Source organism: Molothrus ater, chromosome 6, assembly GCF_012460135.2.
Source record: "Molothrus ater isolate BHLD 08-10-18 breed brown headed cowbird chromosome 6, BPBGC_Mater_1.1, whole genome shotgun sequence".
Lineage (NCBI taxonomy): Eukaryota > Metazoa > Chordata > Aves > Passeriformes > Icteridae > Molothrus > Molothrus ater.
Window position 1 is genome coordinate 30,377,820 of NC_050483.2, and position 15,760 is coordinate 30,393,579.

Consider the following 15,760-nt stretch of genomic DNA (forward strand, 5'->3'; position numbering starts at 1 on the left):
TAATCTTAGTCCAACTTCCAAGTTTGGTACTATTGATCTACTGCTAATCACGTAGCCCATGTAATTGTCTACTGACTTCTCTATTTACTTTTATTATTTTTACCCCAAAAGGAAAACCAGAAGTCTTCAAGTACTATTTTAGGTTCTGAATAAGCAGTTTGTTTTAAACATATTTTTACTACTGTACTTCAACCTGTTGTAAGCAGTCCTGATTAACTGACAAAAGCCTAGAGGTGTCCTGACCTGTTCCACCAAAAGGGAGATGGTCAGTGGGGAAAAGACAGCCATTATATACCAAGACAGACAACAACCACTACAGACCACGTACCAAATCACATAATGAAGCATCAGTTCTTAGAACAATTCAAAAAGTAATTTTGATGCATCTTGGAACTTCCAGAGTATTTTTAGGGTCATTTAGATCAGCTAGGTATTGCTAGGTCACAAGCCTCCCAGGAATATTCCTCAAATACATAGAGAGGTAAGCAGGAAACAAAAGACACTAGAGAATAGAATTCCCTTCAAGGAGTTTATTTCTTCCTGTCAGATAATGCAGATTCTAACATCTTTGCCAAGGTATTCACCTGGCAGGGTGGAAGAGACACCAGCATTCCAAATACATAGACACCCTTTTTGTCATATATTACCAAGGAAGATTTCATTCACTGATTAAGGCATTCAGGATGGCCAGGCACACAACAGATTTATGTGAAAGTTCTGTGGTACATTAATTTTAATCATTTTCTCTCAGGATACGTGTAGAAATATAGGTCTTTTAAAATTTGATCAGATGAAGGAAGTAATTTGGAGCTTAAAGGTTTCCACAAAATGTTTTTTGTTTGTATCTTAGGTTGCAATGCAAGATGCAACCAAAAGTATGTATTCTATCACCGTCTGTTGAAACCAGGTGGGCAGTGTTCTTTATCTCTTCCACAATGCATCATCCCTTCAAGAGATATCTTCTGTTAATGGGCATTGGGTCTCACTGCATGACTGATAAAATTACATCATCCCACTGTAAAATACTGCACCCAGGGGGAAGAGCCAAGCATTTCTACCTGGATATAATCTGAGATTTGGAACACCACAGGCAGCCTTTTTCCACTGGATTCCCAGAGGAAGACCAGGCCCATCTACACCACCACTGGACCTTCAGAAGAAAACCACACCCTTCTACAGGATCACTGCTTCAACAGAAGCTCATCTGTCACTCCAGGAGGACTGCAGCCACCATTTATTCAGACTGCTACCAACACCCTGACCGACAGAGTGGCAGGCTGTATTCTGACTCTATCAGTGGTTTTGTACTACTGCATTTTATTTGCATTTTCCTATTAAAATTGTAGTTCTGACTTAGGATCTCCCACTGGTTTGCTTTTAAACCAGTACAGCTAGTTTGAAGAAATGGCTTTCAAGACCAAGGAATAAAGTCATGGGTACACTTTTTAACTTAAGTTTAGCAGAAATATCAGCTTAAGAGTGTCAAATTCTTGTCTCTTGCTCTCACCTTGACTGCCCCTTTTGCTGTGCCAACAGAACAATTTCTGCAGCAATTTTATAAACAGATAAGTCAAACACAATCATGAAACCATCAAAAAAAATAATGAAGGATACACTAATCTAACTTACACTGCAGTTCCACAAACTGCTGTACTGGCACAAACAGGGAGTTGGACTTGGTGTACAATCACCCAGTAAAGGGGAGGGAGAACAACAATTGCTACAAAAGGAAACGTCCTACTTTCCTGTTCAATCTTTCTGATTTTGATGCTCCTTTATCTTCGAGACAACTCCTTATCAATTTTCAAGCAAGAATGAATACATTTTAATATAAGTAACACAGGATACAGACAATAGTCCATAATCCTTGTAATTAGAAGAAAAAAATTGAGTTATAAAGCTGACTTTACCCACTGTGGGATATAAGAAGCAGGGTGTGATATTAAAATATGACTCAGTGACCCAGGGGATATTCTGTATAAGGTATGTCATGTATGCTTGGCAATTCAGAGGAGAAATACTAATCTCCATACCAACATTAACTGTGCCTGGTTCATATCCCTGTTGTACAATTTCTAGAAGCATTGCCATTAAAAAATTAGTCATGCCTCTGGAACAGTTTGCAGGTTGCAAAGACTAATTTACTATCTGTAATTAGAGCTTTGCCCATGTTATCAAGATGTAACATCAGGCACAGGAAAGCAATCCTGGAATAGGAAGCTTTAGTTGTAAAGTTCTCTGGAATAAAACAATCCACTTAGAATATTACATAAAAGAAAACAGCATCTGAAAAAACTGTTATTATTTCAGAAAAAAAGTAAATTTAAACAAGTCAGAGAACATAGCAAAGGCTGCTCTGGACTCTTCACAGCTCCCTTGAAAGTCTAACATCCAAGACCCACTCCTCTCTCTGCTCCTGCCAAGGTAATGTTCCACAAATCAGAAGTCCTTTTCTGTCCCTGCCAGCAATTTCAGTGAATGAAAAAGCAAAATACCTGGACTTATGAGGTTTTTTTTTAACATTAGAAGTTGAGAAATGGACCTAAGGGTGTCTGTCTGCTGCAGAAGACAAGTCTGGGAATTGCAATGTTTTAGGCAAAGCATAGCAACAATAAAAATGGTAAAAGCATGTCAGAGATAAAATTGAGTTATTTGATGGGGGTGGGGGGAGGTCCTTATTCAAAATTATTCATATCACAAAGGCAAATGCATATGTAACAGCAAATCCTCCAATGATGTACTACTGAAAATAAGACTTTTATCAGAAGAAAATTTAGTTGCCTGACCACAAGCGTCAATAAATTCAGCATAACAAACTCAATTTACAGGGATTTAAGAACTTCATTACAGTAAAGTCTCTCCGTAAAAATAACTTTTTCTTTCACTTAGCAAAATTGAAACTAGTACTCTCTCACAGCTTGTCCCTTGAGGGCTACATATATGACCATCTTTCATACTGCATGAAAGAAATTTTCAACTCAACAAGTAGATCTTCTTTTTCTCACAGAAAATGTATACAGGTATCACTAGTGGGATTTTGGTAGTAGAGAATACTGAAGAAGGCAAAATTCAACAAAAATGCTATGTTAAGAAAAAAAAAAATTACTACTACTGCTGATGACTGTAAAGTTATGTTTAAAAAACCTCTCTGCTGGAAAGAAGATCAAAGGAGTTGTGTTGTTAGAGTAATTTTTGAAAAACAGCACACTTTTAGCATTCTTAATTTGCTGCCACATAATATATTTTATGGCCATGTAAATATCATGGCTCCTAGAAGCACTGTTCAATTTCTGGCTGGGCAGATCTTCTTTTTGTCTATATAGAAAATATCAATTGATCCAATGCAGTGTGATGTAATACCCTGTTTCAGCTATCCCAGTTCCAAGACTTCCCTGTCCATTACTAGCAGATAGGACCAAAGAAATACAAGAGCTTCAGTTCAGTCTAATGGAAATCTCTAGTGCTCTCACATCCCAAGTACGCTTGTTCTACTGGTGCCTGAGGCGTGGACAGGGAGTAGGCAATAGTCAGAACAGGAACAAAAAGTCCACTTTGGAAAACAAAGTTCTATTTGCTTACTGTTATGTTCTACAAGGACAAATCAATAGCAAGCATTCCACTTCTTTTAATGGATAAATAACAGTCATGTGGAAGGGGAGGACTTAGGATTTTAAGATTGCACATTTCTATTCTCAGAAAGATTAAGTATGAAAGCCATTAATCCGGAAAGAGAAATCAATAGTTGAAGGAAGAATATTTAGATTTTATTAAAAGGCATATAATACATTGCCACTTAAAGCTGAAACCTTCTCCATAATGCATTTTTCTCAACTAAAATGTTTTCAAGTCTAATGATAATTGGTGCTATTCAGCTCAAACAGTAAGTTCAGACTTCTAGCCTGCAGAGGTAAAATGATGTTCACAACTGACTAGAAATACAAGTGTAAGAAGCTGCTTAAAACATCCTTTCCAAGCCCTTCACATTGATAGGAGTAGGAAGGTTTATTGTGGATATTTTTCCAAATTCCTTTTACATTGTCACGATTTGTTTAATTACAGACAAGCCATATAAAAACACTAAGCCACATTAGAGTTCCATTAACAAAGCAAATCCTAAAAACATTCTCCCCTCTGCCCTTCACAGTAATTTGAAACATGCTTATCCACACAGTTAGGGATAGGATGCTCTCTTTCTACAAAATGACAAGAGTAGAACATACAAAAAGAAACAGGCAACAAAGGAGGAGAATAAAAGCATCACTCACTGACAAAACTAAGGAAGACTTGTTTTGCTGAACATAAATGACAACAAGAAAATATCCTACGGGTATTGTTAGTAAGAAAGAAAGTTCAGGAAAACAAGATTCTTCTGGTGGATGGGTAAAAACAGCCCAGTGATAGTGACGCAGAAAAGACTGAAATGTCTCATTTTTTCCTGTTCCATAGAGAAAGCTTGCTCCCAAATAACTTCAGGTACTGACAGGGTTTGGGAAAGGGCAGGGAAACTAACACTATGGGACCAACAGTTTTGGAATACTTAGTGTAGCTGTATTCAGACCCTTGGGGCTACAAGGCATTCACCTAAGGCAGCGGAAAAGGTTAGCCAATGTGATTACAAGATTGCTAACAGCTACCAAAAATTCTAACAGTTGAGGTGTTGAGGGGTCCTAAGGCTTCAAAAAAGGCGGAGACCCACAGAACAGGCCAGACAACATAAACTACAAAGTAGCAAAGCCCATATGGAGGATGCCCTGCTAGACTCAAGTTTCAAACACAAGATGGACAATAAAGCACCAGAAACAGCCAAAATTGTTTTACCAAGGTCAAATTACCAACCTGACAGCCTACTTTAATGATATCACTACTTAGGTAGCTAAGGGAAAAACTATGGATTACACAGAACCAAATCTCAGTAAGGTTTTTAGGTACCATCTCATACAGCATTGCCTGGAAGCTGAGAAGCACAGAGTGGAAGAGCAAACTGTTAGGTTAAAAATAAGGCGTTCAGCCTAGATCAAAAAGCAACAATAAATTAGTCAATATTCACTTAGCAGCTTGTAAAGACCAGACTACCAAAGAGGTTAATACTGGGGCCCAAATGGTTGATTTTAAATTGTGTTGCAGTTTTTCTCTTTTTTTTTTTCTTAAATTAGTACCCTGAATGATGAGACAGCCTGCACACCCAGAAATTTGTCAAGAGCATTGCATCACAGAGAGCAGCTGATCAGATCAACGTCAGAGCTTCAACCCAGACAACCTAAGCAAAATAAGAAGGGTACTCAACAGATCCAGGCAAGTTACTATTCCTTCCTGTTATCATCATATTGCAAAAGTTCCCATGCCTTGTCAGTGATTTATCACGTGCAGCTCCTCACAGCACTGACTCCTTCTTCACAGCCCAACCAACAAACTCCAGCTCTGTCCTCACCCAGCTAACCCACTCTTTTGTAGCAATAGTCTTCTTATTGGACACAGCTGTGGCCTATTAAGGGCAGGCCTGTTCCTAATCTTTGGGGATTAGTACAGCTGCAACTCCTCAGGGGTGAGACTACCTTCTGCACTATTTTCTTACTTTCTATCCCTCCACACCTTCCTACTCTGCATCCGAACAGAGTGTTCAGTTTTGGATCTCTAGCTGAAGAGTAATGTTGAAAAATTAGAGAGGGTCTAGCAGAGACCATCAAGATGGTCAGGAGCCCAGAGCAAATGCACAAAGCTAGATTGTGGGAGTTAAACTTAGTCAACCTGGCAAAGATGAAGGTAAATGCTACCTAGTAGCAACTCAAAACTATCCAAAGTGTAATTCCAAATTATTGCAACTACAATAAAAATGTGGCTTGGCTATTCAGATTGAGCACAAGACCTCCAGAGGTTTTACTCAAACAATTTCTATGATTCCATATGACAGCTCATTGTTCTATAAATTCTAGAGAAACTGATGACTCATTTTTTAAGACAGGGAAAATTTTCATTTCTACAAATGTAAACTTGGGTTAAGTTACTTTAAAAGCTCTCCCATTATTAAAGAACTCAGTCATCCTAAGTAAATATCTTAACAACACCTGAGCTTAGGAGACTACAAAGAGATTTTTTTCAAAGCAAAGAAGCACATTTGTTACTTGTTAAGAGTCCTTATATTTGTCCTGGTTTCACCTGGGATAGAGTTAATTTTCTTCTTAGTAGCTGCTACAGTGCTGTGGTTTTAATTCAGAACAAAAATATAATGTCGATAACTCATTGATGTTTTAGTTGTTGTTAAGTAGTGTTACTCTAAATCAAGGATTTTCCAGTTTCCTATGTTCTGCCAGTGAGGAGATGCACAAAATCTGGGAGGGAGCATAGCCAGGACAGCTGACCCAAAGGAGTACCATCTGGCTAAAGGGCTAAGATACCATCTCACTGAAGCTCATGCCCAGTATATGAACTAGGAGGAATCATTTGGGACAGGCTGATCACTGCTGGGGGACACACTGGGCACCAGTGTGCCACTGTATTGTGCAACACTTGCTTCTCTTCAGTTTTATTCTACTTGGAATAATCAGGAATTTATTCCCATTGGGACAAATAATATAGGAGGGTTAATGACTTGGGGCGGGGGGGTTGAGATTTAACAGCAATAGCTTATCAGGGCAGGCCTTGGAGAAAAGCCAAGTAGGAACTATTATGGCATAGATTGTGCTTTTCTTGTCTTTGTGTTTTGTTTTGGGAGGCTTGGCAGTTGGATCCAATCTTTAACCTTATTATGGGGCAATGGGTTTGGTGATGGCCTCTGCTGCAGGGTCAGGTGGCTGTTGAGTTTAGCCTCCTTTGTATCATTAGTGTTACTTATGGGGGTTTTGGGTGGGATATTGTTGAGTTTTGTTAATTCTTGTCTCTTTAGCCATAATTAGTCATAATTAGTATTATTCTATTCTATTTTGTTTCAGTCATTAACCTGTTCTTACCTTAATCCATGAGGCTGTTGGGTTTTTTTTTCAGATTCTGCTCCCCACAGTAGGGAGAAAGGAGGGGAAAGCCAGCGAGCAGCTGCATGGCTACTTTGTTGCTGACTAGGGTGAAACATTAAGGTACTTCATTAAATAGACAAACCTGAGATCTGCAAGAAGCATTAATACATTCTGCTACAGCATGACCAAATTCCACTGAGACCTTTTCATAATCATTGACCTTAAAATTACTTTTAAAACATGCAAAACACATTGCAGCAAAAAAACATAACTTTGTTAACAACGGAGAAGTTACTCAGCACATTTAGATGGGGTTTTCCAGAATTTAGAGGTAACAACTGCTATATTTTAGAAGAATTTGCTTACATTCAAATCACTGGTGAGTATTGTGTCAACTGGTTAGAGTGATAACTATCAAGAGCTTTGAACAAAAGGCAAGGATTATTGCATTCGAGAAGCAACAAGACATATTCCTTTACCCTGAAAAGCTACTGGAAACAGAATGCAGTTCTGTCTTCAGAACTCTAAAAAACTTGAAGGAATAAAGTAACAAAAATGCACATCTGTTTTTTCTCATGGACAGTATTATATTATTGCCTCTTACCATCTTTAAACTATTTTCTTATCTTCCTTTACAATTTTAATTCAAGAAATTACCACTTCAAAAATCTAAAACGTGCCAAAGGCATTATAAGAAAATTTTTACTTTTAACACATGCACATCTCTCAAAACTCTTTTGATATCATCTCTCAGACTAACTCTAAAATTTGATATAGAACTCTAAAATTCTGAGCAGAACAACAGCCTGTGTTTTTCAAACCAAAGCCCTCCATCTGCCTGCACACTCTAGACCTGTTCCATGCATTCAAGTTGTCCATGGCGGCACAACCCCACCATGGTAAAAAAAACCCAGCAAAATAAATCCAGACCTTTAAAACAGACTGTTAAGTAAAATGAATGTTATTTGTTCAGTCAGTCACTTGCATAGAACTGCAAGCTGCAATTCTTCTTGAAAAGCATCAGCTCCCTTTCATAAAACTACCTACAGCCTGCCAAATTTAGGATGGCAAAGTTTCTTACTTTGTAAGAAGCAGACCAACTTTATTATTACTGATGGGGAAAGCATACCTTGACAACAGGCTGAATTAATGGGATTCTTGAGAGCAATGTTCAAGTAAAAATGCTGGAAATTTTTTTGATAAAAATGTTTATTTTGAAAATACTTAAACCTCATGCCCATTGAATAACTGGTATCTATTATAAATTTTTCTTTCCCATGCCTAGAGATCAAAACTGTAGTAGAATGATGGTTATACACAGCACAGGGAGCTTATATTGCCAAAATGTCAATGCCAATATTAGAAGCAGGGGAATGGGCATCAAGAATACTGCCAATCCATCTATTACTAAACTGGCAAGAATTTCTACTACTTGATGAAAATAAAGCAGAACTCTTTTACCTCCTTGCCAAAATAAGGGCGAAGTCTTTAGCAGAAGGCAAGAAGTCAGTATTTACAGATGGCCAATGTGCTGGGCAACCCTGTTCTGGTTGAGATCTGCATTTTCCTGCACAATCCTATCAAAGAGTGATGCTACAGATGGACTAAATAAGCCAAGGTCTACCCTAGAGTTCTGAAATGCAGAGCTAAATCAAATATAGTAGCTCAGGTTGTTATTTATTGACAGGTATTTCAGATGACATAACCTGCAAGGGGCTGGGATCGCTGAAGACACAGTATGCACACACCACACCACAGACCTTTCTGCCAGATCCAACTGGCTCAAATGCCTCATCAGCATTTCACACCTTGGAAAGTTATGGCACAGATTCTGCCCTCATCTCTAATGGCAAAAGAATGCATGGAGAATGCAGGTGATACTTCTGGCATCCTTCATTGTCACACTACATTCTTACACTGCCTGCACCTTTTTCTCCACTTTTATTAAAAAGAATTATATATTCAAAATCTTTTGTTTGGGAAACATAGCTCCCAGCTTCAACTTCTCTAGCTGTTCTGCAGCCCAGAATACTTTCTGGTTTTTTACCCCTGATTTTTGACCCTGATATATGACACTGTTTCTAAAAACTCGTATATACTTTTAACTCATAAATATTAATGAATGTAAATCCTATTAATACCAATCACAAGTAAGTAGCACAGCTTGACAGCAGAGTAACACTGTATGAGAAATCAGGGTACTAAACAAATAAGACAAAAGAGTTTACAAATAGTTAGCTTCTGAAGTATTTTCAGACTTTTATCTAATTCTCAGTAGCTTTTAAAACATCAACAAAATCCTAGTGTAAGTCATTTGCAGTTAATATCACACCTTTGTTATTTGCACTGAGTTCAGAAGATGTATGTCTATGATAATCTGAAACTGAACTTTATTTACCATTTAGGGTGCAAAATATGCTGGCTGTTTGCTCTGTCGTCCTGCAATGAAGATCACTTGCATGCTCTGACCACAGATAATTACGCAGGCAAACATGTGCTGTTTCTTTGCACTCTGTCAACTGTATTCACTTGTTCCCTCACCACCTAAAGCACAATCCTGTGAAGACTTACATATTCATTTCCACTGAAATGAGAGCACCAACATGTTTAATTGAAGTTAATGGGAAAACTCACAACAAAATGCTAAATATGTGTAAGTAGTAAGTCTTCACAAAGCTCTTCCACCCCTAAATTTAGAACATTTAAGCAGCATTTTTTCTAGTGTAAATATACTTACAACAGTATTTAAGCATCTGTAAAACAAATTAGACATTGATAGTGCTTCCTAATAATTCTAAATATGACTTGCATTGCAAAAGTAGTTGGTGGTCCCAAGATTAGGATTTCTAGTCTGAAAAACAGACACGACAAAGACAATTAAGCAAAAAGCGTTGTGTTACATAAAGACTGAATAAAGAGTGCAATGTTTTGCATTCCTATTAGCTTCAATGTAATGGTGCTAATTAGAAGATACTTCTGCAAGGAGCTTAGAAAGTAACATATTAACATTCACCATTCAATTTCTCCCAAGTCCTTGCATTCTATTTGTCTTTGGCACCAAGTATCCAGCCTATTCTTACAGATACCTCCAGTGATTCAATCCTAGGAAAGTGAATCTCATTCACAACTAAAGACTAAAGAAATATAACTTTTTTCAACCTAATCTGTTAGACAATTCCTCCCTGACCCCAAATTAATAACCCTGATCTTAAAACTAAGATTACTAGTAAGGCCATGCAGCTCTTAGTATGATTAAGAACAATGGGAAAATCTCAGTTTTAGTGGCAATCAATATGAAATGTGCTTTACAGAATAAGAAAGTGTTTTCAAAATCTCAAAGAAACCAGTAGAATCCCTAACTATTTGACAGTTGCCAAATTATTTTTTTCATACTTGGGCAAATCTATGTAGTAATTTCCATAAAATTATGTAAAAATAAAAGTGGCATATGCTACCTTGATTGTAAAAATGGCAAGCAAAGTCTTCTAACAGCTACTGTAAAAAAAATTAATTGATCACTACTACATAGTAGAACTATAAAGACTAGAAGTACAAATTTTATCCAAATATAGGTTAACTTTGAAGACATTGCAATGACATGTATAATTAAAACTACTAATCCATAATTTCATTTATGCCTCCTGCAACTTGACATATGAGAAGCAATAAATAGTACAGAAGCTGGTTTGTATTATCTTATGTTAACCATCACAGCCTGCAGAGCTGATTCCTACATGATTCTGTTTGTAAATGCCTCTACTGAGAAGTCTGACAATTTATTCCTAAACTTTTCTAAATACTAACCGACTATTAAGTAGATAAGACTTTGCATCTTATTGCAGGACACTTTCATTTCTTTAAGAGCCATTTGAAGCATTCTGAAAATGCATATTTATATCATATGCCTCATATTGAAGGCATCATGACATATTTAAAAAACCCTCCGGCAGACTGAGTGAATTAACCTCAGGAAAAGCTGTATCAACCCTTCCCCAGTACACCAGCAGATATGCTAAAAACATACTAGTTTCTTCTATAGCTTCTGAAGTGTGATCAATGCAGAATCCAGACTTCTTGGCCTAAAGTTGCTATAATCACCATAAATAGTCCCTCAAGAAAAGCAATCAAACTCTTCCATTCAGAGTTCTGTTACTTCAGTATCAGTAACTCTTGCTAAAAACCTTCAAGGTGAAATAATATGTTGAGGAAAAAAAAAACCAAACCAACCCCCCAAACATACTTAACTTTTACATGACAGTTTTATTTTTTTCAACTGTTACTTTTATATCTTGATCAGCTACTGACCCCACCAACACTGATAAACTTTCAGCTCCCTGATATCATGAACATTAGTTACTATTAGGTATAATGCCTTTAGCAAGTTCATTCTCAACAGTCTGTTTTGGGCTTGCCTTCTTACTTTTGCATTTAACTTGACAGCCTCTCTGGTCTCTTTTCCCACTCTGCATTACATCCTTTTATTATGAACAACTTCCTTTTTCCTGAAGTTTCAAGGTGTCACCTTTAAGTTTTGTTCTGCTGGTACTGTATCAAAGCCTGGCAAACAGAGGAGTGCTCTGCAGTCCTTGCAGAGCAGCACTGCTGATGGCTACTTGCCAGTTCCGTTCTGGGGGAAGCAGGAGCGCTCCACACCTTCACAGCTTGGTTTCCACAGAACAGAAATGCAGGTACACAGGCTACAAGGGAGATGCAAGGCACAGTAATGGCCTTCTGACCTAGATAAAACCAACACTAATATATTGCACCATTTGAAGAAGCTAGAGGTCAGCCAATTGAAGCCTTTTCTTTTGCAGCCCACATTCCGGTTCCGAGTCTCATACAATGACTTTAAACAGATTGCACAGCATCACAAACCATTCAGCTGCTCTTTCTGACTTCCCTTTAGCTAACTGCCTCAATTTATATATGCTCAGTATGACTTTTTGGGTTTTTTTCCCCTCTTAAGCAAGCTGAACTTGACTAAAAATTACAGAGTACACCTTCTGTAATTAGCAGACCCTAAGTAAAATACTATTTACAGTTCATCAAACTGCTTCTTACTAGAAGCACTCACTTAAGCATCTAGAATTTTGATCTTTGCATTCTGCACCAATATGATCTTACCTCAGACTGCATGGGAATAACCCAATTTCTTTTTACAACTACTTTTTCTGCATGTTTCCCCCATGAGTAATTGTAGTGGGTGAGGGAGATGATGTGAGTGAAATGGGACATTATTGTTTAGGCTGATGTTGGTATAACTTGAATAAAGTAGAAAACCTCATCACTCATTTAATGTTATGAACTTCTATAACACTTTTTAGAACTCAGAAGGGTTTTTTAGAATATCTTTTACAGAGAATATGACATTTTGAATAGCTCATTAAGCAGCTTATTGACATCTGCCAGCTGCCACTCAGTCTTTACCTTTGAGCATGGACATTGCATGGAAAATAACAGCTGAGTGTTATTTACAAAAATTAACTGTTTTCCATAGAAAAAAGTTTTTCATAGAGACAAGAACAGTATATTAAGAAATTCATAAAAATCTTGAGTCATTATTTAAAGTTTTAAAATGCAACATGTTGGGAGCAAAAAAGTGTCAGCAGATTTGTATTTGTATTTGTATTTGGCAACTTCAAGGAAAAACATGCATAACGAATTGTGCAAGGAGAAACAAGAGCTAGAACACATGGAGTATATGCCTGGATTTGCTCATTAATTTTCTGTAAATTAATAAAACCAAAAAGAATATCCAATCCCACAGCATGGTTTATAATCCTTTACTGCCCAATCATAGATCAAACCCAATATTTAGTTTTGGAGGAAAAAAACCATTCAGCCACTTACTTTCAGCTGTCCTGTGCTCGAGTACCCAATGAAGTTTTTAATAGGAACCTTTCTTTTTTAAATTTAATTTTCACCACTTGTGCAGAGACCTCCTTGCCTCTTCCTTCATGGTGCAACGTCTTCTCATTTACAACCCATTGTTCTTTCTCATTTTACATTGCAAGCTGATGAGATGCATTCAGTTTCGGTCACATATCTTTTGACAGCACAGTCCTGCAACTGAACATCCTATTCTAAAATAATAATTAACAGAATGTGTCACAGCAATCAAGAGCTTAGCAGGACTGAAACAGGCAAGCCTTTACTATGAAAAAGCAGAGCAAATAACTATATAACATATTGAATGCACACACTTACATCCTCCACTAATCTACTGTACTTCAGAAGAATGTTTTTTTCTGGATGTGAACTGGCAGTAAGTTTGAAACATTTTGTACTAGTCACTGTCCACTAGTAAATTATGAAAAATATTTCTATCATTTAAATGATGTCCCAATATGGTTTAAATGATGTCCCAACAAAAAGAAGGCAAATACATATTCAAATCCTCTGTGTTTCTACATTCAGTACAGTTCATTCAGTAAACTGAATTTCCATGGGTGATGAAATAAATGAAGTGCCATTTGTCTGCGAAGGGATGAACTTGCACAGAAGTCCTTTCCTTGCTGGATATTCCTTCTACCTTTCCTTCTGGATATTCCTTCTACCCTTCCTTGCTGGATACAATTTTCAATACTGCTATTCCTCTATCAAACTTGATTGAAAATAACCAAAGAGTTCAAAAATAAGATAACAGTTCCCACTTGCAAAAGCCTCTTCCATAGGAAACACAAGCTGAAAAAAAGAAAACATGCTGCTAAGTAGACAAATAGCAAGATTTTTCACAAATATATACATAAATTGATCAAAACATTACCATTGATATACTATTAAATGAAATTATGGCTACCAAAGTGTTACAATTATAGAACTATAAATACATTATCTAAAGATCTATTGACTAAAAAATCCTGAAAAGATATGTCTTATTTGTGTTTCAATAAGAGGTTAAACTGAGACACAAGAAAGGGAAAAGCAAAAATGCTACGTAACTAACTCTAATGCCTATTACAACATGGTAGTATGCAATATTGATTCTAGTCTGAGACAGTACTGGAATTACATTTTCCTATTGGACACCAAGAAAAGAAAAAATAAGTGATATCTGACCCTGGATATTAGTTTTATTTTTCTAGTCTAAATAGAGAAATAGAAAACATATCACATGGACATTAAACTATGATAGGACAATCCAATGAGGAGATTACTTATATTATTCAATTTAAAAATGGCAGGCTGGAAAACAGGAATTTATCCTATTAGTGGAAACTGAAATAAGTCAAAGTGCATGCTCAATTTTTTTCAGATGAAGAGGGAGACTTCTCAGAAGGCAATACTCTCTTTCACATTAAAAAACTGTACATACAAGAACTCTGACTTATTGACAGCTTGACTGAGATACAATGGAATCAGACAAACATTTGTTAACTCACATTCAGGCAACCAATTCAAGAGGCACAGGTTAACAAGCTGACCTCACCAGGATTCCCTAGTTCCTGGGAAGTCCAATTTCCCACTACAGTCTGTTACACAGTACTCATGTTATCTGAAACTGAGATTCAGAAATGTACCCCCATACACAGTGTCAGTAAACAAGAAATGTTTTTCAAGCTACACCTCTACAGAAGATGAAAACAACGGCATTTCCATACCTCAGGTAAACCTTGAAAGATTAACTGTTGAACAGAACAAAAATCAATATCAACCATACTAAATAAAGCAAGTTATTGCACTTACAGTGTTACAGTGTTTCAAAAATCTTATCTCCAATATGCTTTCATTTGTGTTCTGCTCACTTGAATGCTCTGTCAGTCATGAAGGAAATGTTCCTCTTCATGTTTTTGGTATAGTTTTGGAGCTTTGTTTATTTGGGTTTTTTTCCTTTGAAGCTATGAAGTGAGTATTCTGTGTACAATGCACCTTTAAACAGAAACCTAACAATTAGCTTACAGGCTACCTGGTCACAAAAATGAGCATGACCAAAACACCATACTGTTTGGAGACCTGGGAGAAACTGCATCCTCCAAGTAATTTTCAAATTCTTGATTGGATTTGAATCAGTACACTACCTCCACCAGAATTACTAACATGTCAAGCCTGCTGCTAGGAAGGAGCTTGCCACAAAAATATGTATTCCCTATAATTATGTAGAATTCCAATACTTACAGAGAGATGATTTTATTACATGTATAGAAAAGAATGCTTTGCAAAACTGGTATATCTATTTCCAAAGAAAGAGCCCTTTTTTACTCACAGCAGATCCCCACTAATTAAACCTTAAAAATGTAATGCTGCTTTATAGGTCAAATTTCTTTCGGAAGTTTCTTTGTTTTTTAATCATGCAGTTCTTGCTACACACATATTCACTGCACTCATTCATTAAATACAGAATCCTAATTTTGTAAGTGAAGGCTGCAGAGACCTAAGGATTTCTTACCTACATTTTGTTAATGTAAAAATAAGTAATCTAGGTGAAGTCAGTCCCCTTTGTGCTCCGTTTTCCAAATGTGTTAATAGCACACTTGAATTACCTATATTCAGAAAATAGGAAGCTCATAGGAAAACAGCATAGAAAGAAGATAAAAATACTCTAGTCCACCAGAAAATGTTACGGCTCGTGATTTGAAATATTTAGGTTTGTACTAGTTTTTCTTCTTGTATTAAAACTAATCTGTATAATGGAAGTACTCAGCTACTCTGTTTCCTAAGTGCAATATAAGGCTATAACAAAACATTTTCTATGTTCAGTTTACAGTGAATGTAGCTGAGTGATAGAGATCTTGGGTTAAAATACAACTAATCTGAACTAACAGGTTTATAAAAACTTGTGCTCACCTTATTAAGGCAAATTCAATGAACATTAA

The 15,760-nt window shown here is 36.7% G+C and overlaps 1 protein-coding gene across 25 annotated transcripts in view; it reads right to left on the reverse strand.

Moving 5' to 3' along the window:
* Positions 1-15,760, reverse strand: part of GPHN (gephyrin) — a 269,940-nt gene that overhangs the window by 233,367 nt on the left and 20,813 nt on the right. The window contains exon 1 of one of the 25 annotated variants that reach the window (XM_036383540.2): positions 12,798-12,904. The exons of the other annotated variants lie outside the window; for them this stretch is intronic. Coding sequence (XP_036239433.1) covers position 12,798 — 1 coding nt within the window. The 5' untranslated portion in view covers positions 12,799-12,904. Of the gene's footprint in view, positions 1-12,797; positions 12,905-15,760 lie in introns of those variants that run through there. 25 annotated transcript variants of the gene reach the window in all.